General features: G+C 41.0%; 1 protein-coding gene across 2 annotated transcripts; it reads right to left on the bottom strand.

Moving 5' to 3' along the window:
* On the bottom strand, nucleotides 1–27,670 carry erbb2 (erb-b2 receptor tyrosine kinase 2). 2 transcript variants are annotated; one of them, XM_038735092.1, is made up of 27 exons: nucleotides 27,392–27,670; nucleotides 19,226–19,377; nucleotides 18,775–18,955; nucleotides 18,378–18,518; nucleotides 17,717–17,782; nucleotides 17,492–17,607; nucleotides 17,230–17,371; nucleotides 16,932–17,060; nucleotides 15,247–15,388; nucleotides 14,617–14,690; nucleotides 14,296–14,386; nucleotides 13,331–13,533; nucleotides 13,020–13,149; nucleotides 11,749–11,839; nucleotides 10,676–10,830; nucleotides 10,545–10,592; nucleotides 10,300–10,438; nucleotides 9,951–10,073; nucleotides 9,764–9,862; nucleotides 9,496–9,681; nucleotides 7,336–7,491; nucleotides 7,180–7,255; nucleotides 6,718–6,864; nucleotides 4,792–4,889; nucleotides 4,432–4,617; nucleotides 3,488–3,881; nucleotides 1–3,367 (listed from the first exon to the last, which is right to left on the bottom strand). In XM_038735092.1, exons 1-27 carry the CDS (start codon nucleotides 27,462–27,464, stop codon nucleotides 3,000–3,002), a joined length of 3,906 nt encoding a protein of 1,301 aa, XP_038591020.1. In that variant the 5' UTR covers nucleotides 27,465–27,670; the 3' UTR covers nucleotides 1–2,999. The 2 variants fall into 2 exon arrangements, with proteins under 2 accessions (XP_038591020.1, XP_038591021.1); XM_038735093.1 differs by having other exon boundaries at nucleotides 3,488–3,878.
* Nucleotides 27,671–27,800: the final 130 nt, after the last annotated feature.

Below are 27,800 nucleotides of genomic sequence, written 5' to 3'. Positions count from 1 at the left end.
TCAAATTAGCTACCAAAGTGATTGTTTTTATTCATATATACACTACACATTTACATTATGGGACTTACTGACCAAATAGGAAAGGTTGCATTAAAAAACTCCCAATAAAATGGTTATTATTCATGTCCTGTCACAATCACACAAACTGTGAAAGGTAAAAAAAACTGTGCACACAAGAAGTACAAAAGATACATTTTCTTCAAAATGTCAATTACAGATATTTCATTATTTTATAAAACCTTTAGCACACTCCCTCTTGGGCTCAACTCCTAGATAAGAAAATGCAGGATTTCTTGCTTCGGTCACATTTGAGACTTTAACACACTTTAATCTACTTTGTAGATGTTTGACAACCACAGGGTCCATTTTCATTCAGTTTACACTTCTCCTCAATTTACTTTTCGACATTTAACTGATTTTAATCAATAAGGTGATCACAATTCAGCATTTTGCCCGAGAACACTTTAACAGTGAGAATAGCAGGAGATATAAAGTGCTACTATAAACCACCAAGCCACAAGTGCCAGTCCTCGGGCTCTGTTCTGCTTTTAGTACAAGAGAACAGCTTTATATCGAAATAATTGTGTCAAAGAAAAAGACCAACAGAAAGAACACATTTGGTTTTAAGGAGGAAAGCTGGCAGTCCCTCACCTGTGAGATTCGTGGGTAATGTGTCGGGCACATGAGACTAAAATGAACATTTTCAACAAAATGACACTACAGTGTAAACAGCAGTACATTAATTGTGATTGTATATAAGGCCGTGGTCTCATAATATCCAGGAGAAATATCACATTCGTAAGGAAGCGAGAAAATCCGTGTTCGTTATAATCCTGTGAAAACCTTGTATCTCCAGCAGAGGTGATGTAGGTAGTTATTTATTTCAGTTGAAACCCCGGGTAGCACCCCCAAATTTCCTCACATTTTATAGTTGATGTTCTTCTGGAAATCTGAAGGATTAAATGGTGCTATTGGATAATATAAAAAAGTCAGAGGCGCACCTTTAAATTCTAAGTTATAAGCTTCTCGATGTTTTTTAAGCCCCTTTAAAATAGCACAGAACTAATGCAAAAATACATTTTAGTCCATCTAAAGCCTGCTTTTCTCCTAGAAAGTTAACTTCATGGAGATATGAGGTCTTCACCTGACAAAATATGAAGGGTTTCATTCTAAAACTTTATATTCATATATATAAAAACATGAAAAAACTGTTATCACTCAATAATAAATCCATTTAAAACAATGTTAGTATATAATAGTTGAGGGTATTAAAATAAAATCATTACATGTTTTTATAAAAACATGTTATTTTTATGTAGGAAATTGTTATATAAAATCAGTATAATTTTTTTTTGAGATTTTTTTCGTAGAACAAACTCTTCAAAACCCGTATGAGAATATCATGAGAAAAGAACATTTCCTAAAGAGAAGAACTGATGCGGAGTTGATGGAGGATTGTAGACATTTCAACAACCGAGTCAATTGTTTCAATGCTTGTGCAGGATTTCAAGCCCCAAAGACTGAACCACATGCTGCGGCTGAGTTCCAAACCTCTGCAGAGAAAAACTATTTCTCTCTGTGACAAAGCTGTGACAACATCAGTCGCTGAGACGTGCGAGTTGGGAGAGCGCTGACTTTCTAACAAGGACATGAGAGTCATACAATGGTTCCATTGACTTGTTTTTGACCTCCCCCAGCCCAACACCAGTTAACATGAAAAAAACACTCTCACAAAAATATGCCGTTGATTATTAACTGGGGTGCCAGTGTGTTCTTGCTGAGTGGAATCTGAGCCATGCATTGATTATCTAAACCGAGTAGAGTGATGTTTTTTTGCCTCCTGAGGTTCACATTCAGCTCCAGTGTCTAGTGCATTGCACACACAAAAACACAAGCATGCAAATTATTCACTTCTTGTGAAATACACTCACCAATAGCTTGTAGTGCTTTCTTGCACAGTGAAAGGCCACCAAAACCAAAAGGCTCAGTGTGAGCTTGGTGGGGACATGCAGTGTCCTAACATGTAGCGCATTGTGCATAATTTAAAATGCACATGCTCTTCCCTCTTTTTGTAAATCCCTGAAAGGTAGGCTCTAACTTAGTTACCAGTACACTTTAAAACAAAAACACCATGTTTCAGATTTTTGCAGCTTCAAAAGTCTGCTAGTACCTCGTATTTCATCTGCTGTACCACAAAGTAGCTGCAGGCACAGACACTAACAACCGCATACATCAGTGTGGCACAATGCCTCTGTCTTCTCCATACAGGATGCCTTTCTTTCAGGGAGCATGTCTACTGGCCAGATGGGCTGCAGGGCCTTCTCTGGCCAAAACAAAATGGCTTTGAATGTGTTGAAGACCCCCATCAGGTCGGGGAGAAAGTGACCAGAATACTAAACATCACCTTCAATGCACATCATGGTTCACTTTGTCAAAGTGTTCTGTATGTTTTTCTCTTTTTAGCTGAGTAGCACAAGGGAACTGAAGGAAATACAAAAAAAAAAATGCTTCACATGTAGTAGTAACAACCATAGACATTAAAAGAAAATCAACATAAAAAAAAATCAGCATTCATTAATCCAGTCAAATGTTGATGATTCTGTGATGATCAGACCCTTCTCGTACCATGATCGGTTTTGACAAACATGAACTTTGCTTATCAAGTACTGGGTTATAAACCGAAGCTGAGTGAACTTCTTTTTTGGCACTTAACACATAGAGAGCGCAGATTGCTCAGAGGAAGACAGGAATACAAATGATGCCATAGACACAAGATTAATGCTACACTGTGTCGAGTCATGTTGCGTCACAACTGGGTGACTTTTGCAGGACAACCTTGGATGTTTCGCTCGATATCGAGAGAAGACTCACTTCAACATGCATGTACTATTCCCAATATTAAATCACGCACCCAGCTCATTTCCATCACGCAAATATTCATCTTCCCTTTCTCTTGCTCACATCAAGCATCACATCACATTACTTCCCAGTCACCAACTTCAAGTATATCCACTCCAGGTGTCCGCTAGTCCCAGATACTCTGGATTCTCTGCTGTGGAGGTCATAAACCCGTTCACATGCCTGGGCACTCTTTCGTCTCGCTCCAGGGCTTCGGGGCCGTCTGGTGCTGAAGCCCCGGCTACAGCTTTGGCTTTGGCCGCAAGGTCCAGATAGTAAGGGTTGTCGAAGGCTGGAGAGGTGGAGGCCCCGGTACTCGCGGGGACCAAGTATCCAGGGTTATCCACACTGTGACCGGAGCTCAGGCCATTAAATAGGCGTCGGTCTACTCTGGAGCCTTTACGAGGCAGTGTGCTGGGTCGCTCGGAGATCCCTGGCCTGAGATCCTGAATCTCCTGGTTAACGTACTCTAAACAAATGGAAGAACAAAGAAAAGTCATATCAAAACACTTAACACATGTAACATTTCCTTTCATATCATATATATTTTCTATTTCATTTTTTACAATGGAAGCAATCTCCCGCTCACCTGGTAAGGCATGATTATGATTCTTCCCATGACTCCGTCTTGGTAGCGAGTGATGAAGGTGATTAGGATGATGAAAGCCATTTGGCCTATCTGTCTCCAGGTCACTCTGGCTCCCATTGGAGTACGTGGGATCTTTGCAGTAGCGTCCAGGGCTGGCCGGGGGCAGCGAGGGGTCGTCCGAAGGCCCGTCCAGGAAGACCGAGTCAGATTGGCCCCCGGTTGAGGGGCTGCGAGCCAGCGTTGTGTACTGAGGAGTCCACAGGCCGTTGGAGGTGCTTGCTCCTAAAGGTAAGGTTGGGTACTGGCTGCAGCCAAGAGCGCTCAGAGAGGAGTGCATGTTTCGAGAGCTACTGGCAACAGAGGGCTCAACATCCAAGCCCTGATCTCTGCTCTGCTGGAGAGAGAAGAGAGATACGTTAGAAGAAGGCAAATTTAGCCACTCAAAGGTTCCCAGTTCTCCATGGCTGCCACAAATCATGTATTTATATTGAAATCAGATGTAATCAAGCCTTTTTGGCCGGTTTGAAATTCAATTCAAACCTACTCTCTGCAGATGTGTCTCAGTCAAAAATCCAGCTACTTAATTATCTCTCTCGCCAGCTATGTTACCTAAAAATGATATAGCAATAAAAGTGATACAACAAAGTACAATATACGGTAAACCCCTGTAAAACAAAAAGTCTATAGCCATGTAAGCAGGCTTGAGCTAAATGCTAAAGTTACCATGCTCACAATAACAATGCCAACTTGCTGGTGCAGGTTAAAAACAATGACTCGAGAACATGTGTAAGCTCTGAATACCGATCTTTTAAAGTTAAAAGTTTTAAAGAAGTGTAGTAAAAGCCCAGAACACAGAGCTCACAAAGACACTCACAATACCAACATTCAGTAAAGGTCAGTTCTAATTTAAAAAAAGGTAAGCGTTAAGTACTCTCTCTCCTGACCCTGTATGACTGGTGTCTTGATGGTCCGTTGGCTTGACCCCCATCTCCCTGAGTCCCGGGAAAGTGATTTGGCTGAGGCACCAGATACTCTTCAGCATCCAGCATATTCCTTATATTGCTTCCTTCCTCTTCCAGAAGCGTCCGGTAGAACTGGCTGTCCACTAACATGCCCATCTGTTCGTCGTTCTGAAAGACAGAAAAAGAACAACATGGATGTGAAAACACAGCAGGAATGTAAGAGTAAGTTTTTATTTATCCCATGGATGTAAGATATGTCTTTTTCAAGGGAAAGTAGGCCTCGTAATGTAAGCACAGTCACACAAGTAAAACCTTTGCAACGTGAAACATGCTTACACATACCTTAATGACCACATAGCGAGGCGGATCTCTGGCCATGGCAATGAAATTATTCACCAGATCTTTGAACCTCGGTCGGCTGTCTGGGTCAATCATCCAACCTGTTGCGAAACATAAAATCAAGGTGTCACACAGTTAATAAATCGAATAATAATGGCAAATATTTAAAACATAATGTTGTAATGAACTCCTGCTTCCTCTGCTTTGATGAGCTGACTAGGAAGCAGACTACATACAGTAGGGCCAAAAAGTACTTAGTCAGCCACGTTCTCCTACTTAGAAAGATGAGAGAGGTCTGTAATTTTCATCTTAGGTACACTTCAACTATGAGAGACAAAATGAGGGGAAAAAAATCCAGGAAATCACACTGTAGGATTTTTAAAGAATTTATTTGTAAATTATGGTGGAAAATAAGTATTGTCACCCACAAACAAGCAAGATTTCTGGCTCTCACACACCTGTAACTTCTTCTTTAAGAAGCTCTTCTGTTCTCCACTTGTTACCTATATTAATGGCACCTGTTTGAACTCGTTATCTGTATAAAAGACACCTGTCCACAGCCTCAAACAGTCAGACTCCAAACTCAACCATGGCCAAAACCAAAGAGCTATCGAAGGACACCGACACCAGGAAGAAAATTGTAGACCTGCACCAGGCTGGGAAGAGTGAATCTACAATAGGCAAGCAGGTTGGTGTGAATAAATCAACTGTGGGAGCAATTGTAAGAAAATGAAAGACATACAAGACCATTGATAATCTCCCTCGATCTGGGGCTCCACGCAAGATCTCATCCCGTGGGGTCAAAATGATCATGAGAACGGTGAGCAAAAATCCCAGAACTACACGGAGGGACCTGATGAATGACCTGCAGAGAGCTGGGACCAAAGTAACAAAGGCTACCATCAGTAACACACTATGCCGAGAGGGACTCAAATCCTGCAGTGCCAGGCGTGTCCCCCTGCTTAAACCAGTACATGTCCAGGCCCATCTGAAGTTTGCCAGGGAGCATATGGATGATCCAGAAGCGGATTGGGAGAATTTCATGTGGTCAGATGAAACCAAAATAGAACTTTTTGGTAAAAACTCAACTCGTCGAGGAAGAAGAATGCAGAGTTGCATCCCAAGAACACCATACCTACTGTGAAGCATTGGGGAGGAAACCTCATGCTTTGGGGCTGTTTTTCTGCAAAGGGGACAGGAAAACTGATCCGTGTTAAGGGAAGAATGAACGGGGCCATGTATCGTGAGATTTTAAGCCAAAACCTCCCATCAGTGAGAGCCTTGAAGATGGAACGTGGCTGGGTCTTCCAGCATGACAATGATCCAAAACACCGCTCGGGCAACGAAGGAGTGGCTCCGTAAAAAGCATTTCAAGGTCCTGGAGTGGCCTAGCCAGTCTCCAGACCTCAACCCCATAGAAGATTTGTGGAGGGAGTTGAAAGTCTGTGTTGCCCAGCGCCAGCCCCAAAACATCACTGCTCTAGAGGAGATCTGCATATTTTGGCCCATTCTTCCGGGCCAAAATACCAACTACAGTGTGTGCAAACCTGGTGAAGACTTACAGGAAACGTTTGACCTCTGTCATTGCCAACAAAGGTTAGGTTACAAAGCATTGAGTTGAACTTTTTGTTATTGATCAAATACTTATTTTCCACCATAATTTACAAATAAATTCTTTAAAAATCCTACAATGTGACTTCCTGGAATTTTTCTTTTCTTATTTTGTCTCTCATAGTTGAAGTGTACCTATGATGATTACAGACCTCATCTTTCTAAATGGGAGAACTTGCACAATCAGTGGCTGACTAAGTACTTTTTGGCCCCACTGTAGATAAAAGCCACATCCATGTACAGTTTCCATATTAATTATTCCATTGTTTTACTAAATCAGATTAAACAAAGATCAACGCTGCAGTAAGAATTACTGACATTTGACCATGATCATGTAGACGTCAATGGTGCAGATGGGGGGCTGGGGGAGCCGTTGTCCTCCCTCTAAAACATCTGGGATTTCTCTCGCTGGGATCATGTCGTACGGTTTAGCACCAAATGTCATAAGCTCCCAAACAGTCACCCCTGAAAAGGAGAGACATGATTACAACAAGCACAACTTTTACTCACTTAATGAAGTGTATAAATGACTGGTATGAAACTAGACTAAACATAATAAAAATATTTGTGTCCGTATTCACACCAATTTAAACTACCAGTTAGTCTTGTGTCTATAAAAAATAAACATAGTTCACTCCATTAAAACCTTACTTACACCTTGCAATATCATGCTACATTAGAAAATTTGAGAGATTAACTTTGCAACCCCATTAAACAGCAACAAAAGGGCCTCTATAGTTTTTGTCTTAAATGTCATTTCCAGCCCTGAGGGATACTGACCATAGCTCCAGACATCACTCTGATGAGTGAACTTCCTGTGCAGAATAGACTCTAGAGCCATCCATTTAATTGGCACCTAGAAACACATATTTAGATAAATAAATATCTGTGAACTTCTCCCATTTAGATGCTCTTACAGTCACAGCCCAATCTCACCTTCCCTCCATCAGCGTGATATTCAGTCTCGTCTATATCGAGTAGACGGGCCAGGCCGAAGTCGGTGATCTTCACGTGGTTTGGATTCTTAACCAGAACATTGCGGGCAGCCAAATCTCTGTGGACCAGACGGACTTCCTCCAGATAATTCATCCCCTACCCCAACATACACACACACACACACAGATCCATGTCCACAAATATACAAACTGATACCACATAAAATGTGAAAGGAAAAATAAGATGATGAGCAACGTTCAGACACTGCTGTTTTACTAAGAAAAATATACACCACCAAGAGCAGTAGTACAAGTACAGTGAGGAAAATAAGTATTTGAACACCCTGCTATTTTGCAAGTTCTCCCACTTAGAAATCATGGAGGGGTCTGAAATTGTCATCATAGGTGCATGCCCACTGTGAGAGACATAATCTAAAAAAAAAATCCAGAAATCACAATGTATGATTTTTTAACTATTTATTTGTATGATACAGCTGCAAATAAGTATTTGAACACCTGAGAAAATCAATGTTAATATTTGGTACAGTAGCCTTTGTTTGCAATTACAGAGGTCAAACGTTTCCTGTAGTTTTTCACCAGGTTTGCACACACTGCAGGAGGGATTTTGGCCCACTCCTCCACACAGATCTTCTCTAGATCAGTCAGGTTTCTGGGCTGTCGCTGAGAAACACAGAGTTTGAGCTCCCTCCAAAGATTCTCTATTGGGTTTAGGTCTGGAGACTGGCTAGGCCACGCCAGAACCTTGATATGCTTCTTACAGAGCCACGCCTTGGTTATCCTGGCTGTGTGCTTCGGGTCATTGTCATGTTGGAAGACCCAGCCTCGACCCATCTTCAATGCTCTAACTGAGGGAAGGAGGTTGTTCCCCAAAATCTCGCAATACATGGCCCCGGTCATCCTCTCCTTAATACAGTGCAGTCACCCTGTCCCATGTGTTACGGCTGTATGTATTTCCCTGTGCTGTGTCCATGTTTTCTGTCTTTCAGTTCTGTTCTGGGAGTGCTCCAGCTAATTACCAAATATGGTCCACCTGGCCTTGGAAGGCGGGCTTTAAAAGCTGCTGTGCAAGTGTCAGGGGGGGACCCTTCTTGATTTGGTACTGCTAGCCTTGCTGCTTCCCAGCTGGGGCATTTTTGTATTGTGTTTTTGGTGTTCTTAATTTATTTTCTAGTTATGTTAATAAATTCACTTGATTTGGTTGTTTTAAAGGTGTTTATTTGTGTTGAGTTTGGGTCAGTGTTGGGATGTTGTTCGTCCCATGTTGCCACCAAAGGGTGGGACGTAACAAATGGGGGCTCGTCCGGGATAGAACAATCATGAGGTGAGATAAAGATGTGCATCTGATGGCCTTGAGTGTAGTGGTTGTCTCTTTTGTTAGAATATCTGTAAGTTGTGGCTACATGTTGTACTTTTGACTGGGGTAACTCAGTAGCTTGGGAGTTTTTGCTGTTGAGCACTCTAACTAGGTAGCCACCGGGCAGGTTTAAAGAACTTGCCACTTTTTTGCCTTTCTTATTAAGTGTTGGGATGTTGTTCGTCCCATGTTGCCACCAAAGGGTGGGACGTAACACATGTGCAGAAAAACACCCCCAAAGCATGATGCTACCACCCCCATTCTTCACAGTAGGGATGGTGTTCTTGGGATGGTACTCATCATTCTTCTTTCTCCAAACACGGTTAGTGGAATTATGACCAAAAAGTTCTATTTTGGTCTCATCTGACCACATGACTTTCTCCCATGACTCCTCTGGATCATCCAAATGGTCATTGGCAAACTTAAGACAGGCCCTGACATGTGCTGGTTTAAGCAGGGGAACCTTCCGTGCCATGCATCATTTCAAACCATGACGTCTTAGTGTATTACCAACAGCTCCTCCCGTGTAGTTCTGGGCTGATTTCTCACCTTTCTTAGGATCATTGAGACCCCACGAGGAGAGATCTTGCATGGAGCCCCAGTCTCCACTGTGAGAGATTATGTCTCTCACAGTGGACATGCACCTACGATGACAATTTCAGACCCCTCCATGATTTTTAAGTGGGAGAACTTGAAAAATTGCAGGGTGTTCAAATACTTATTTTCCTCACTGTATGTGCACCTAAACCAACAAACAAGAGGATACCTTGTTTCTTGTTTGCATACCTTGGCGATCTGGACACACCAGTTGAGAAGGAACTGGGAGCCGATGCGGTCCTTGTTCTCCCTGACGTAATCCAGGAGGCAACCGTACGGCATCAGCTGGGTGACCAGCTGGACCGTGGAGGTCAGACAAATCCCCAGCAGACGACACACGTAGGGGCTGGCCACTCCTGCCATCACATAGGCCTCCTGGGGAAGATAGAGGAAATGTGATGATGGGCAGTATTATGTGTACTGTAAATGTGTATGTGTGTATCTGGCTTGTACTCACATCGAGGATCTCTTTATTCGCCTTTGGTGAAGTGTTCTCTCGCAATACCTTGATGGCAACTGGAATTTTCACATTTTCCCCATCAGGAGCCCACACTCCCTGAAACAAATAGTCAAAACAATTCAAAAACTCACCAAAGATGTAAAGGTAAATATCTAAATAAAAACCAAAGAACTGTCTCACACACCTTGTAAACAGTACCAAAGGCCCCTGCGCCCAGCACCCTGAGTTTTGTTAACTCTGTCTCCTTCAGAATACGCATTTGAGCCTGATTGGGTGACGCACCACTGGGTGTTAAAGGTTCCACCAGCTGTAGGCAGGAGGGAAGCAGATGGCAAATTACTTCATTACACACTACAACACCCAAGAGGAACATAGGAACTAAAATTCTGCACCGACTTTTAATCTAAAACACTTATGCACATGTCTGATTTATGTTTAGCATTAACCTTCCAGCAAATAAACTCCCACCTGTTTCAACAACACACTACAAAACAACATTCTAACCGGTGTTACTCATTAAGCTCAGTGCCCACCTCATGTTCTTGCAGGAGCCTCCTCATTGTCTCCTTCCTCTTCAGCTTCTTCTGTCTCTTCAGGTAGAAGACCAGCAGAGCCAGCAAGATGAAGAAAAGCAACACCCCACCCACTGCAGCTGCGATGGTTGTACCCGGGCTGAACAGAGAAAAACAGTTCAGCACAGCTTCTATTCCTCAAAAGAAAAAATATTTGAAAATAAAATACCTCGCACAGACCACCAATTTAGCATCAAGTAGCTCACCCTGTCCTGGTATCAATGGGGCAGCCTCTCTCATCCATCACAGTGCAGCTGAAACAGAGAAGCGTCGGGTGTGACATGGTTCTCATTGTGTGTGCAGTGTGTGCTTATGTTTGTGACGTGTGTCCACTCACGACAGTGTGCAGTTGGTGTTGCATGGCAGACAGTGTCCTGTAGCATTGCTATACTTCCACACAGTTAGCTGATCCTCCTTCACACCACTGGGACAGTGATCCACACAGGACTCACCATCCTGGAAGCTTCGGCACTCTGCACAATGTTCTGCACCCTGAAGACAAACAGAGGACAATATTTAAGTACATTTATACTAACACACAGATATAATAGGGTGGAATTTTTTTAAATTTTTTTTTTTACAGTAGACAAACAGGCAGGAAATTTGGCAAAAGAACAAGGGGCTAGAAGTGAATACAGAACTTTTTGTTGCAGTGTACACTTCCGTCTGAATAACTGTCCATGTGCTGCTTTGTGGTAATAAAATGTTTAGGAATCATATTTCAATGTATGTTTATAAATCTAAAGAAGCAGCAAAGACACAAGATTTTTAACAAGGCCGCATCAAATCAGTTTTTTCATTGTCTATACAAAAAAAAGTCTTTAAATTTATTGTTTAATCAAAAAAATAGACATAGTGCCATTCAAATTTCCCACAGCCCAAGGTGACATTTTCAAATAACTTGTTTAGTCCAATTACTAAGGTAATCATTCTACAAAAATGAAAATTGCTTTAAATATACTATTAGTAAATTATTTATGTAATTTAAGTATTACATTCCATTGAAAACAAAGTTAATAAACAGCTACTCGGTTCTGCGTTGGAGTGAGAGCCACATAGAGTCAACCATGTTCAATTGCCTTTTCCTCTGCAGGGTCGTAAGAATTTACAGTTGTGAGTAAATTGTAAATATCAATTGAACTGAACAAACAGATCATGTTTAAAAAGGTTACTTTGACATCATGTTCTGGCAATAATTGAACACATCAGGATGAAGATTTAAAAGGCAAATGCACTGCATTAGTGTGTCCAGGAGTTGCAACCTCAATTTTTTTTTAGCTCTTTTCTAAGCCCAAAAGGTTGATTTACTTTAATATCCAAAATCATTATGGTTGAGTAGATGAGACATGTTCAGAGTATGAAACTATACCAGCACTGTCAGAAAGGCTGTAAGCCGCATGAACATCTTACCGGGCCATGACAGGAAGCAGAGCCATTGAGAGGTCGACACTCTGTGTGACAGGCAACACACAATGATCCATCTGTGTATTCTCGTATAGACCTGCAACACAAGCACGGCAGGGATGTAACATCATATTACACAGTCTGGCATTTGTTGGATGCTTTTATCTAAAACACCTGACACCATCATAAGGATATACGTCTTTTTAGAAATGCAAATAACTGCCATCATAAGATGATCAGCACAGGACAACTTGTTTTCTAAGCCACAATGTTTATTATGTTTTATTAACTTTGACAATAATCATATTGCAACAATATGATCACATCATTATATTTCTTTGTTAAAGAAATAGTTTTTTCAGCGTATTCACTTTTTTGCTGAAGTTAGATGAAAGACTGATACCACTTTCACATATGTACAATAAACATGAAGCCACAGCTAACATTAGCATAATCCTATTAGCTTAATCTAGTACAGTTTCTCATTTTTACACGTCAATTTTTGTACAGATTAAACAAATGAGAAATAAAGTGTTCATCTGTAGGCTTTAGAGGTGCTGGAAGGTTGATTTTTAGAGAGTAAGACTAGCCTTTTCCCTGTTAAAGAGTGAAGAGTAGGACATAATCCATTGCACTAAACATCAATTTCATTATTGTATAATATAATAAGTGATTTTACATACGTTTGCCTTACATGAGCAACAAATGTACCTTCACACAGAGTCTTGTTTCATCATCCAAGAACGATTATGGCAACATAATTTATGTAGAGATTAAATACATACTGTATGAAATGCTTAGTCATGCTTATTGTGTAGCACAACCTCCTCAGTAGGATATTTTATGCTTTTGGACTGTGTGAAGCGTGCACACACGTCATCAAACTGCAAGGAAACCAATTACAAATTAACCCCTTCAAAATGGATTTCTACTGATTTACTTTTGTTCTGTGTCATCTTCTAAATATGTCACTTAAATACATACGTACATCGTACCAAAATCAGTCCGTTTACTGTACAAAGAAATTCGGAGCATTGTATCCCCAGTGTTATTGCGTGTATTTGCTTTGTCAATGATCTACACCTGCTTAAGGGCACACTTTCGGTTAAAAGCTTTCAGATACATTTATTGTGACTACTTTGGAATTTAGCACTGACTGCCAAGCCAGTCAATTACACACAGTGTACTGTATTATTTGAAACATTATCACTTGGCTTTTTATTGATTAAGCACAGCCACACCCTCACCTACACCCAGACACACACACACGTTCTTACCCTTGATAGAGGTCACACTGCTCTACGCACTCAGTGCCGCGTCGGAAAGTCTTGCAGGACACACACTGGCTGGGCCCTGGGCCCCAGCAGCCCCCCTCGCACAGTCTGTGACAAACACGCCCCTGTTTCACTGAAAACCCATACAGAGACAGAGAAATTAGAGCATAATGCACACTGTACTTATAGCTGGCCTCTTCACCTGGAACAATTAACATTACTCACTCAGAGTGTTTTCAGCTTTGTGAGAGCTAAGGCTGCACGATCAAGTGCAACCCACAGTAACGGACCTTGGCATTACTATGTTCACCTACCACAGAGGTCGAGGTCCTGGTTGTGGCTGACAATGCGGTGGGGTCCCTGGGTGGGATGGAGGAGACTCTGCCAGGGCAGTGAGCTGGTGTAGCACAGCTGGGAATTGTTGTGCAACAACACCAAACCTCCACTGACGCTGCGTAGTGAACGCAGCCCAAGAGACTGTATGTGTAGATTCTGGACGGCAAGTGAAAACACACCCCTGAACAAAGGTAGAAGCTGTGAGTGACCAGAAATCTACTGTGGGGTGAGTTTTCTATAGTCTGTCCATTTATAATTATTTTATTTTCAGTTTTTAAAACATCAAACAAAAAAATATTCTCTCCTAACACATTATGTCAAAGTCTGTTTGTGAGCAAGTGTGAAAATAATTAGTGATTAGATTATGTGTTTCTGTGTAGGAACGCAGAAAACAAATATTCATAGAATAAAGGAATAATTACAAGTATAGTGAAGAAAGCTGGGAAAAATTACAAGTAAGTCACAAATGAAGGTTTAAAACAGTGTCAGACAAGCAAACAGCAGATCTGACATTTGTCAGTATGACCTGCTTCGAACATGCTACTCTAGATAGCCTTCCACAGACTTTCACGGTTTTCCTGGCTGGCGTGTGCTGAAAGCTAAAGCAGCTGTGCTGGCTAATAATTAGCCTTTATAACCATGAAAGTGAACAAACTGCCTCAATTACACCAGAGACAAGTCACAAATAGCACAAACAAAGACAGCAGCAAAAGTTTAAGAAGATTTTGTGTTGCTGTATAAACTGCGTACACAATTCTGAATGCAGTTACAATCACAGTAGTGAGAAAACCTGTACGACAGAGTGAGCCAGTTTTGATTTTAGTAAGTTAGTTAAAAAAACAATGTTACAGGACAACATGCTTAATGTGCAGACATGCAGAGAAAAGAAAAACAGATGTGTCAGTCAGACAGGCAGGAAAGGAAGGCAGCTTAAAAGTCTTACTTATAGAGCATCCTGCCTCTGATCACCTTCAGGTTCTCAAACACCTTCAAGTCAGTCCACTCTTCTGGCCAGGCATCAATGTACAAATAACCTGCACATCAAAATCGGACAAAGATACTGAGAAGACTTCAATAGAGGAGTCACAGCATGCTCTGTATACCAGCCTTCTACGGTATGTGGTGTTATATGGAAAATTAGACTGAACTGGCAAATCGTAATCGTAATGCATAGTTTTAAATGCATTACCTGATTTTCTTTTCTAGGTAAAAGCTTCAAGAGTTCAACAAACACTTCCTTACTGTTCTTCTTAGCATTCAGTACCTGTTATCTCCTCCAGTCTGTTGAAGATGCTCAGCTGCTTGAGGGTCAGGCCTGATGTGTTGGTCACAGGGTCCCTGGATAATGACAACATAAGATTTAAATGACAATTTAACACACAAGAGGCAATATATAATTTGAATAAGTATGATCTATCTCTATTTACTGATAAAAATCTCCAGTGGTGCAGGTTATCTCCGGTTTGTGTTTACATTTCACACTTTCATTGTGAACTGTTGGTACATGCAAGATCATTTATCAGGGATTTGGCATTTCAGCTTTAGATGGCGTCAGGTAGGCCAGTCAATCCACCGTTTTATTAAACGTCTACAGAGTGACTGGTGATTCCACCAACTAGTTTGATATATACTGTATATATTATTACTGTATATAAATTCTGCTGTTTACTCTTCACCACTGTTGTATTCCCTATATGTATAAATGTGTCTCTATTGTGTTTTAATTAGATTGCATTTAAATTGGATAATCACAATAAGGAAAAAAGAAACAAAAGGTAGTTTAAAAGGAGAAAAACATAAGTGTCTGAGTTTTAAGTACATTTGAGTGCAGTAGGCTCTGTGGCAGGATAAAGTCTTCGGCATAGAGCTGTGTGGTAAGCTTTGTGTTTCTTACCTTGCAAAGCTCTGAGGAAGGAAGGCCAGACTACCAAAAATCTTCTTACAGTTGTTGAACTGGTCCACATTAGAAGACGTTACCATGGTGATGCCATTGTTGTCCATGACGCCGAGGTTGTCCATACCCAGACCGTAACAAACTACAATAAAAATCATGACAACAGATATCAATTAATTTATCTTAAATCCAGAAAATAAACTGAATTTACTAAAGATATCCAATACAACGGGTAAAGTATTATCACAACCCTACATATAAACCAGGATATCATCTGCATAGAATCATATATAGTGTGGTGTATTGCATTAACAAAAAGGGTATAAGGTGAATTTCTTAAGCTAGTGGTTCGAGACTGAAAAGAAATGGGTAGAGAGAGACTAGCAATGTTGATGGATGATATGCTTTACCTTTAAAAACATCTGAACTTATGGACTCAGGACTTGATTCAGACAGATTCTAACATTGGATAGCTGGGGTCAGTCTCACCTAGCATGATTACTAAGTTAAACAGTTTTCTCCACTAAGTAAATCCCAGACCCCTTCAAGTCTAGAACTAAAGTAAAAAAGAAATTATCTACTTTTTACTGAGCATAAATTATGTAAGTAATCCAAATGTAACAATCCTGATCCATGAGGCAAACCCCAGTTGTATCAACAACAACAACAAAGTACTAGAGAAACAGGCTGGTTCACTTTGCACCACTGTCAGCATGTGATGCATGAGTATGTGCAGTGCAAATCATAATAACTTGTACTGAAGCACCAAGTCATACACATGGAGTACATGTGCATAACTTTAATTAATCTAGAACATTCGTTGTGTAACATTTGAACCACATTATATAACAGTGTTTTTCCATAATTAGACTTTTAGGTAGAGCAGAGGTCTTGTAGTAAAGGAAGCAACATATTGCCGGTGTAGTCAGGCAAGTTCAGCCATTTATTGTTAAGTGACAACAATAAAAAACAAGTGTTTCAGCAAAGATCAGGTAACAGATAATCAAAAACGAAAATCCACATGCAAAGAGAAGGGCTGTGGGTGGACCCAAATCAACAAACAAATATACACTGAACAAAATTAAAAACGCTACACTTTTCTTTTTGCCCCCATTCATCATGAGCTTAACTCAAAGATCTAAGACCTTCTCTATGTACACAATGTACCTATTTCTCTCAAATACTGTCAAATCTGCCATATCTGTGTTAGTGAGCACTTCTCCTTTGCCGAAATAATCCATCCACCTCCCAGGTGTGGCATATCAAGATGCTGATCAGACAGCATGGATATTGCACAGGTGTGCCTTAGGCTGGCCACAATAAAAGGCCACTCAAAAATGTGCAGTGTTTATATAGTCAAGAAGGCTTAGACCTAGGTGTGGTGCAGAAATAAAAGATATGTGAAAAGAAACAAACTAACTTAAACCTATTACACTGCTCCCGAATTCACTAAGCTACTGCCTCAAACGAGTTAACATTCATTTACATAACACACAACCTTAGAGCTAACTATATCACACACCTTAACATGAACACAGAGAGGCACAGAGGCGGACTGCTCAGGTTAAATCACAGCCACCTCTGGCATTTCCACAAGGTGATTTTTATCAGCATGTGAGATGAACCAGACAGGCTGATGATTGGCTGCTGTACCCCGGCAGGCCAGTCGGAAACTGGGAACTCACCTTTGGGACAGTCTACTTCACACTTTTCACATTTCTGCGTCTCACTGCCATCAGGGTGCGTGATGATAACTTCGTGGTTGTCTTTGGGACAAACCAAAGTACAGGCCACTTCCATAGCCAGATAGTTATCTACAATCAGGGAGACAAAGTGTTTACAGGGCGTCTTTGCAGAAAAAGAAAATGGAGTAAATATAATAAAATGGGAAGCTGGTAGCCTATAGCGTTAGATTGGCGCTGCATAGTCGCAACTAGCTGAGCACTGTGTAGCCTACAAGGTATTTTCAAAATAAGTTCTCACAAGGACACGTCTTGATGCAGGTGGCTCCAAAGTTGAACTTCTTGTTTGGGTTGGGTTGGGTCTGAAAGGTGACAGAGTCGTAGATTGTGGGCCCAGGACAGTTTTCCTTACACACACCACTGTCATTGAAGTGTCGGCAAGCCTGGAGAGAAGAGGAAGGAGGAAAACCTTTATTCCAGAAATGACAAAAGACTGTCTGACAACAAAATTAGATTATATTAAAGATAAAAACACAAAAATCTGATATGTGTGTGTCATTTACCAGACAGTCTGAGTCTTTGGGTCCTGTACATCCAGCAGCACACTGCATGTGACAGCAGTCATTGGGAAGTGGACCTTTACATCGCTGACAGCCAGATGCACAATTAATATGGGTCACTGTGAACAAAAATGAAAAAGTGAACATTTAAAGCGGCACTTCACCTGATCTGGATTTTTTCCAGTGAAAACCTGTCACTGTCACACTTTGCACATGATGTTAACTCACAGGTCTGGCAGTCCTGTGCAGTTTCCCCCCAGCAGCTTTTTCCACATGCAGAGAAACAGTCTGGACCTGTACCAGACACCAAACAACAACAAATAAGGAGAGCTGGGCACTTATCCCACAATTGAATAAGAGAGAAACTAAACTAAGATTCTACAATTATGCAAGCAGCTCTGTTAGCATACTAATATTAGCTAATTAGCCCTAAACACACAAGTACAGCTGAGGTTGATAGGAATATCCTTCTTTTTGAAGGTATTTAGGATCAGTAACGTCATTATTATTTATCCATGGAGACTTTGAATATCTGTAGCAAATTTGAGTTCAAGCGGCACTCCCAGAAAAGTCAGGGGATCACCAAATTTAGTAGGATTCAACCTCAGGGGACCATGAATTTCTGTAACCAGTATTTAAGTATTTCATATCAATCCGTCCAATAGTTGAGGAGATATTTCAGTCACAGCGTTGCTAAGACATGCCTTGACATAATATGCCTGGATGATTCAGTGGGCGTCTGACTGTTTGACCACTTAATGTAGATTTGCTTTTGTATATGTGTACAGTCTTTGTGTACTGTCTTTTCACACTGGAAACAAGTGAAATTTCTCTTTCTGTACTGCCCTGTGGGATATTCAATATTTCAATCAGTCAATCAGCTGCTCACATTTAGGGGCCCGAGCCTGTAGTTCATGCAGCTTGCCGTGGATGTTCTGCTCGTCCAAAGTGTCCCCCCAAGTGATGTTCTCGGGGTCTGGAAAGCACAGCTGGGGGTTCCCCCATATATACACCCCACCCAACAGGATCTCTGCAGGGGAGACGATACGTAAGAGGAGCTCACCAACTTACTGTTGCAGTGGAGAACGGATGCTGGATTTACAAATCTTCCAACAGAATCCCAATACATATGAACATGTTTGATTTTCCTTAAAAAGCTGAATATATTGATAAAATGAATGAGCCAAAACAACTCTAACATACAGTCCCAACCCTAGTCCAGTCAAGTCATGTCATGTCATACTGGGCTCGGGCATCAACTCTGAGCTACTACACTGTTATCTGACCTGTGAGGCTACGAAGCCGGAGCGTCCTGAGCCCCTGTCCGTTCAGAGTGTTATCCAGCACAGCCAAGGCGTAGCTGGAGTTGTACAGCTGGCTGCCTCTAATGATCCGAAGGTTGTCCAAAGGCACCAGACTCACTGACACATGAGCTACAAGTACATAGCCCTGAACCTCCACGATCCCCTGAAGAAGCGGTGAAGAGGGAAAATTGGAGCTTACCAAGCTAGTCAACCGATTTTGTCTTTGTTTACATCTCCTTTGTTTTATAATTGATTAATATACTTATTTTGTGTCAAGGTTAAACTGGACTTTTACTCCCCTTTTCTGTGGAACAGCCTATCTGAGGACTAAAAACACCTGTCCCATCTTTAAAACACATTGTTTTAAAATATTTTATTGTACAACTGTTATACTACAAATTCATTATTACAGAAAAAACACTCTACTGTATACCTGTAGGAAGGAGAGGTCAGGGTTCCCATGAATGTGTGTAATCTCCAGATTGCCATGGACAACCTGGCAGCCGGTGTAGAGCAGTTTCAGGGTCTCATAGTGGTTTTCCAGACTGGAGGGAAGGGCCAGCTTCATGTCTGTACCCAGGCACACTGCAACAACAGATACCACATGAACCCCAACTTCATTGTGCATGTACAGTATCTCACAAAAGTGAGTACACCCCTCACACTTTTGTAAATATTTGATTATATCTTTTCATGTGACAATACTGAAGAAATGACACTTTGCTACAATGTAAAGTAGTGAGCTTGAATGTACATTCAAGCTCACTACAAGCTTTGCTACAATGTAAAGTAGTGAGCTTGAATGTACATTCAAGCTCACTACAAGCTTTGCTACAATGTAAAGTAGTGAGCTTGAATGTACATTCAAGCTCACTACTTTACATTGTAGCAAAGCTTGTATAACAGCGTACATTTGCTGTTCCCTCAAAATAACACATCACACAGCCATTAATGTCTAAACCACTGGCAACAAAAGTGAGTACAACCTAAGTGAAAATAATAAATTGTCACTTTAGCAGTGACAGGCTCACTTTTCAGTCATAAATAAAAGATATACAGAACAGACCCTGTCGATTATTCTTCTGTTACACAACTGTAACTGTAACAATTACAAATAAAGCAATTTTAAGACAAAGTAGTTAAATAAATAATCGCATTAGTTGACTTTCTTCTCTTACACCTTCAGTAAGACTGAGTGTTGCAGGCAGAGGATCTTCTGTTATATACTGAAATAAAAATGACGATGACTGCAAGGACTTAGACTCAACATATTTTGACTGTGTAACTGTTTACAAGTGGCCTTGAATGGGTACTCTGAAACATACACCATCTACACCACCTCTGTCTGTCTCTTAGTGTACATGATATATTTTCCATTGGCAGCAGAGAGCACGGATTCCCCTCAGTGGGTTACACACAGTCTTACATTCAGGGTCATACAGCACTACAATTCATGGGGGATCGGGCGCACACACATAGCTCCCATGCTTTAGCAGGCAATCACACAGTGGAAGTCCCTCCTCTGCTGAGGTTATAAATGACTTCCTCTGGCTGACTCCCAACAGTCAGCTCACCTCTCCTGATTGCTATCTCTATACCTCCTTTTGGGCAAGACGGCTGGATGGACATCATCAGAGGAACAGGAAGAACTGGCAGGCAGCACAAGGGTGATTTTAATGATAACTTCAGCAAAGTTAAGGAGATATGTATATGCGTCTGCCACGTGTAAAGCTTCCTGGTGATGGCCGGGCACTCAGAACTTGACCTATATTACAGCTCCTGCAGCTCAGCTAATAAGTATTGGGTCATAAAGTGTAGTTAAGGTCCGCATTAAAATCTGACCGCAAGCTACTGCAGCAAATGGGTATATGATTAAGGGCTGGTGCCAAAAATACACACCCAGTAGTTGCAGCTTGTGTCAAATATTAAATCAAATGACTAATCACTGCGTCCTTTGGTGATGTCATCTTGGAAAATAGTTTTACAAGCCAACAGGGGAATAGTGCTTTCATTCACCAGCATTTAGAGCATTTTTTAGTAAGACAGAATATCTAAACAGAAACTGACTCTCTGATTCGTGACAAACTACCACACACACACACACACACATACACACAGACAGCTCCAGATCTGGGGATTAGGTAAATGTGCCGTAACAGAAAGCACAACAGAGCAGATTTTCCATTTCTAAAAAGTGTGTGTAAAGCCAGTTCTCAGCTTCCTCTCCTTTTATTCCCACATTGTTTGCACTCCAAAAGTCTCTCAGCAACGGTTGTGTGTGCATGGCCTTGTGAGGAGCTGCCCACCCCCTCCGTCCTCGTGGCCTAAAATACTCTCTCTTTTATCACTTACTTTGCTCTGTCAGCCCACTGTCATGTCACTATCCGTGCCTTCCTCTTCCAAATTCACTCACTACATCTTTTTTATTAGCTAGTTTAATGGCCAAGTTGTCTCAGCAAGTTCCCCTCTGTTGCCCCATTAATTTCTTCCTGTCAGTTTAGGTCCATGAGTCGTTCCCGAACAATCTTTTTGGACTCTGGAAAGTGTCATTTCAAAAGAATGTATGCCTTTGCATATCTAGATGATGACACACATATTTTTTTCACCACATCAGCACGCACAAACACAGTGCTAGCTGAGTATCACGGCAACTTGGCTCCGGAAACTTCTACTTTCCAGCCTGTTTCCCACATTTTGCTTTTAACATTTCTGTTCATTTCTTAAACTATCAGTGCCCACTTGTTTGTGCTTAGAACAACCTAGCATTCATTGAGATCTTATTCAGAGTTCTGGCATAAATGCAGACACAGGTTTTAATGCAACACAGAAACTTCAAACAAACCAACCAGTTTGTACTACCTGTGTCCAGACACATCGGAGGGCAAATGTGTTTATAGTTGTTCTAAACAACCACGTTTGAAGAGCTTGCCATCATAGAGAGAGGGGTAGAGGTCATACCATCCAACAGAGATGGGGTCTCAAGTTTGAGACACGGACTCGAGTCCGACTTAAGTCGCACAGTGACTTGAGACTCGACTTGATACTCGTTCTCGAAAGACTTCAGACTCGAGGTGTGAGACTCGTGAACGTTTATTTTTTAGAGACGTCTGATGAGCTTGCTGTTATTCCCCTCCCTGTGTTACCTATAACCTACCTATCTAACACGTATCAGCTGCGCGTGGCCACACGTGAGAGAGGACAACAAACACCGGCAGCTGCTGTGTCATTCATCATAAACTTTGGGCTGAACACAAAATAGGTTAGTAACTTGAGGTTAGTACACATGTTTAGCTCACCATTGGCAATCTAACGTTAGCATACTTATTGTTTTAGCTAGGACTTATGGGAGGTTAACTCAAACTGTCGTTCGTTATGAAAAGATGAATGAGCGATAGTTTACTTGCCACAACTTGTGGTGGTCGATTAACCAAATCATTTATGTCCCGCTGGCTGCCATCACATTAATTATTAACGTCTGCCGTAAACAGGTTACAGGTTTATTGTTGATCATGTAACGTTAGTTTTATTTAGATATAACGGTACACTGGGTTTGAGAGTCTGGGGGATGTGTTGACTTATAGCAGTTAATAAACTGTGATTAGTTGTAGACGCATTGTACATTAGGCTTCATGGTTGTGCTCTGTGAAAAATAGGTTACAGGTTTATTGTTGATCATGTAACGTTACAGTTTTATTTAGTTAACGTTACACTAGGTTTGAGAGTCTGCGGGGTGTGTTGACAGTAGTTAATAAGCTGTCATTGATTGCATTGCACATTACATTGTTGTGCTCTGTAAGTGTAAAACAGGTTACAGTTACAGAATTCCTTATAGCTATGCAGTGTTATAAGCAGCCTGGATTGAACGCAGCATGTGATAACATTCTTTATAACCACGAGTGACCTGAGACTTGACTTGGACTCTCTGCCATCTGACAAGTACTTTGGTTGGATCACACCGATGCCTTAATATCTTTCTAAAATCAACAACCTGAAATTCACACCCACTTCAAGCACACCATGATTGGCCAGCTGTGCGAATTTAAGATAAGTTTCAATGTTTTATTATTACATAACCATTTTTGTTCCCTTTGGTGCAGACAACGTTATTAATGCCTTAGAGGAAAGCTTGTATTTTGTTTGTGCACCATTACCCCCATATTTAAATGATTCTTGCATCTCTCTTTGACGGAGGACTTTTCACCCCAACTTCCAGTGTGGCTGTTTGAGAGCTATTGCCTTCTGACGTAGTTTGAAGCATGGGCCCTGTTCTTTTAGAATTGCTTTATTTCAACTTATACCTACACTTGTAGTTTAAGCAGTATGTTCAGTAACAACACTTGTCATTCCTGTTAAAGACAGGGAACTGCTTTTTTTCTTCATTTTAGTAAAGTTAGTGAGTTAATTGTTTGTTTTATAAAATGTCAAAAACTAATAAAAATGTCCAACGCAACGTCTTCACTTTACATGTTTTGTCCAAATGAACCGGCCAAAGCCAAAAGATATTAAATAAACAATCGTATACATAAACATTTGTTGATGCTGTTGGCTATTTTTGTGATGACAGACTGTATCTTGCATTAATTAATAGTGAATGATTTGGTCTTTATCTGAATTCCTACAAGAGAGGACGTGGCAACTGTAAACTCACTGTGTCTTGTACTACTTTGCTGCTTGAGACTGTCTTCAAGCGGACAGCCAGCTTGAAGCCACACCTGTGCGTGGCAGCGTGCCAGTTAGCACAGGGAGAGTGCATGTGTGTTTACCAGTGTGTGTACGGTAAGTGACAGAAACACGGTGGCTGCAATGCTACTGCAGGAGTTAGACTGAACCGTGGTGGTAAAGCATGCAGTGTGACACACCTGAACAGACTCCTGGCTCTCCTCTAATGGATCAGATCCCTTTAGAGTCCAACAGAAACAGAACAAGCTAACCCAACAGGATTTTCTCTGTCTGTTAATTATCCCTCCAATTTAACACGTCAGTCCAGACTCTAATACAATGCTAATCCTAGCCAACATGTCTTGCAGAAACTTCAAATTTCTCCCAACCTCCCTGAGCACATTTTTTCTTCTCTGTGGCAGAGGAAGAAAAAACAGGTGTTGCTCAACAGACAAGCAGAACAGGATCCGTACTGTACTGGAGCCACAGACATTAACTCCTCACTCATTCACCCTGTCATGCAGAGACTACAATCACAAAATCTCCTGCATACATTTTTACATATTTACTACAGTAAATATGCAACTGCAAGCTGCATTTAAATGTACAGCACAAGGGAAGAAGCGAACAAGAAAAGTGCACAGTGCAATTAATGTTTAAAAGCTAGCAAAATCACACGTCATCGGTCTGTATGATAATCAAAGGTTTAACTGAATTTTGCAATCTTAAGTATTCAAAATGTTTCTTAATTTAGAGAACAAGACTCTGTCATGATTCAGGTTATTTTAAAAATATTCCATGATATCATTAGATTGATACATTAACTAGAAATAAGGGTATGTTGCCCAGACTAAAGCTGGACTATTATTATTTACACACAATTTCATTATTTCAGTTTGAATACACAGCATAATATCTGGTATGGACATTTATGTTTATTGCTAGGTACTATATAGTGATGATGAGTGTAATAAAAAATATTTTCAATTAAGTTTTCTAATTTGTTTAATATGTCAATATTAGTCACCATTTATAATGAATTTGTAACAAATGGCTTTATAAATGGCTAATGAATATTTATTAATGCTTTATAGGTCCGTAATAAGCCATTAATAAGAACTTTCTCGTTGCCATGTTGTGACAAATCCTTTTGTCAACTGTTTTTCCTCCTCTAGTATAAATTACTTTTGAACTCTTACGTTTACCAAATGAACCATTTCACACGTCACCTTCTGGGGGGGAAATGCTGCAGACACCTACATTGATTTTTTATAAATGTTATTAAGGGTTATTTATGGGGAGAAAACTCATCATTCCAAAGGGATTTTTAACAACCTGGCAACCCAAAAGTTGTATTAATGTTTGTAAATGATCTTTAACATATTACTAAATGACTTTTTCACCATAAATAAAGCTGTTAGCTGCAACTATAACACTGAATACAGTATGCCTTATTAAAAAGTGGTATCACAATAGCTCTGTATTACTATTTTATCATGATGTGATTCTACTGAAAGGAGAGATTGATAATATTGGACTGAAATGATCACTACTTTATGAAATGATTGGTAGTTTATTTGGTAGTTCTGCCAGTTTTGCCGTCACTTGCGATAGCAATAGTAGAGAGGTGACAGGAAATAAGGGGAAAGGGAGGACGGATGACATATAACAAAAGGTACCAGCCAACTCATATACTGCAAAACGCCCAAACCACATTTCTACTGCCTATTATAACTACCAGATAGTGTCACGCTGATAAGAGAGTACAAACTCAACCCACAATATGTTCCTCCAAAACACAGATCCTGAGTCTTTTCAAGACCATCTTCTGTGAAGAAATAGTTCATCCTAACAAGGCTGCTGTGATTTATTTGACAAACTGCACAGATTTGTGTCGGCGTACAGTCAAGGCAGGTTGAAGATGTGAAACTCAAACCCTAGAACAGCACACAAGAAGGTGTTGATAGTTTCTTCTGAGGCCGGTAATAAAGGGCACCCCTTCCTTAGCTGAGAGCAAGTTAGACGTAGCCTAGACAAGGCAAACCACGGGTGGCTAAGTTAACCTGCAACTGAAGGCAATTAAGTAGGACTTAATCACTTCGCAGTGAGTTTCGCTCAATGGGTGCAGTGGAGCGTGATAAGGACATGAACTCCGTGGACACACAATACGTCCTCACATACTGCATAATTCACTCTGACCACTAAAAAGGAAAAACACCAAACACAACTGCTGACCTTTGGAACCATACACTTGTTGGCCACAGGATGTGTGTGTATGCATGGACAAAACACAGACACTACAACAAATCATAAATGAAAGTAAGACTTTTGATGAATTGTCCACTTGTGCATGAGTTAACAATCAAAGCGGTCGCACTGCACTGATGCCTCAGAGATTGACACTGTCGAGTAAAGTGCACCAACCTGTTCCCACCAACAATGCAGCTGTATTTAGAAATCATTTCACCTGTGACTACTAGCTTTGTTTGTGCGTGTGTAGTAGTGATGGTGGTGGTGGGTGGGGGTAGCAGCTACTAAAAGACAAAGAAGCTTAACTACAATTTGTTTTGTTTTTTTTCATTTTTGTAGCAGAGAGGACTAAATTATTGCTGTGTAGAGATTTCGTCCCACATTAAAGCATGGTGACATTTCATGCCATGAACTGGCCTATTACCTCAGCAGGGTTGTGATTTTTTATTTTTTTACAGCAGCATGTCTATAAAAACATGTCAATAAAGGCCGCAGTGGAAAGACTTACTAACTCAGAGTTATTGATGTCAATATTTCTGCCATTAGCTTGTGACATATTAAAATGCTTTTAAAATCATCTGACTAGGCATACTGATATCTGACGCCACCTAAAATAGACCTCTATAAGGTCGGAGGCCTATGCAAGCATGATTATGAACTGCAGCTGCAAATAAAGATTACTTTCATGGAGGAGATGAACTGTTTGGCTTTGTCAAAATGCAGAGAGAAAATGTCCTAGAGCCCAAGGTGATATCTTCAAATTGCTTGTTTTTTGCTTATGAGGCCTGAGTTGTTTCCTTTAGTCTGACCTGCAGTCCAAATCTTAAAGGCATTCAGTTTACTGAAATGTAAGAGAAAGAAAAGCAGCAAATCATAACATTTCTTTACTGTTTCAGCTTTAAACTGAAGAGAAGAAAAGAGAAACTGGTGTTAAAACATGCAACATTCTTTATAAAAGAGATAAAATGTTAATACACTATTAAACGCTCCTCTGCCTTAATATTATCAAAACAATCCTGATTTCTAGGGCCATCTTGCAGATATTGCTTGCGCTTTCAGCCAGCTCTTGTTTTACTGGCATGCACTCAAGCCCCAAGTGTGACAAGTGGCCCCTCTATCAGACAATGTCCTCTTTGGAGCCAGAAGTGAATAATTGACATCGTCATGATCCCCGTCACACAATGCCCCCTTCTGTTATTGTTGGTTTGTTTTTGTTTACGCGGATTGCAATCGAGCCCAACGTCCGACGGACGCACAAGTCACTCAGAGTCTCTGTCTCTTTAATAAACTGCAAAGCAGGTTCTCTTATTTCTTACCTGTTTCACTGCTGTGTTCTAGCAGTGAAACAATCACTGCAAGTCCAACAAAAAAAACGTGCTTCAAGTTGCTACATGGGAGTTTTTTGTCCAAACAGCAGGCCTAAATCTCACTTGTAACAGGTGTGATTTTTCTCATCAGCGCTTCATAAATCCCACGAGCCTCAGCAGTGACTGGGACAGAACTAGGGCTGCGCACTCACGGAGGAATGCGGTCCTAGCCAGAAATATCAACCTCTTTCGGGCCAAGCTGAAGCCTGAGTATTCACTCAAATAAAACCCACGTACTCTGCTCCTGTATTCTATAGCGGAGAGTGTCTATTTTGCTAACAGCGAAATCTTTAAAGAGGAGGAAAGCTGGGAAAGTTACCCACCTTCTCTGCCCAACGTGCCCGTCACTCCGAGCAGCACGGCCCCGACAAACACCCAACTTCTAGCCGCCTCCATCTGCAGCCACGGGGCGCCTCTAGTCCATAATCCCAAAGTTAGATGTTTTTACTTCTCTCAATGAGGAATGGCCGTATTCGTCTGCTACGCTGTGTTTTTGGCACCCTTGGAGTTGTTTTTCGCTTCCCACTCTCAGTGACTTCCTCCCTGGAATTCCGTGCCTGTTGGTCGTGGAACGTGACAGCGCGCAGGAGCAGAGGCGCGCGCGCCCGTGGAGTATGAGAGGCCTAAGCGGGGAGTGGCAGGTTGACTCAGCCCGCCCTCACTTCAAGCTCGGCAGGGCAGTGCTGCTCTAACTTTATGCAGAACACTAAATACGATTCATCCTAGTTGTAA

The sequence above is a fragment of the Micropterus salmoides genome, unplaced genomic scaffold (genome assembly GCF_014851395.1).
Source record: "Micropterus salmoides isolate LMB-PRFRI ecotype aquatic unplaced genomic scaffold, ASM1485139v1 Ms_hic_scaffold_21, whole genome shotgun sequence".
In the NCBI taxonomy this organism is placed as follows: domain Eukaryota; kingdom Metazoa; phylum Chordata; class Actinopteri; order Centrarchiformes; family Centrarchidae; genus Micropterus; species Micropterus salmoides.
Note: the sequence above shows the minus strand (reverse complement) of the source record. Positions and strands in the feature narration are given on the sequence as shown.

Coding starts and splice junctions, on each gene's coding strand:
- erbb2 (XM_038735092.1), bottom strand. CDS start 27,464: ATGGAGGCGGCTAGAAGTTGGGTGTTTGTCGGGGCCGTGCTGCTCGGA. Junction 11,840..13,019: donor CAGTGTGACCTCTATCAAGG/GTAAGAACGTGT, acceptor CTTGTGTTGCAG/GTCTATACGAGAATACACAG. Junction 9,682..9,763: donor CGAATAAAGAGATCCTCGAT/GTGAGTACAAGC, acceptor TATCTTCCCCAG/GAGGCCTATGTGATGGCAGG.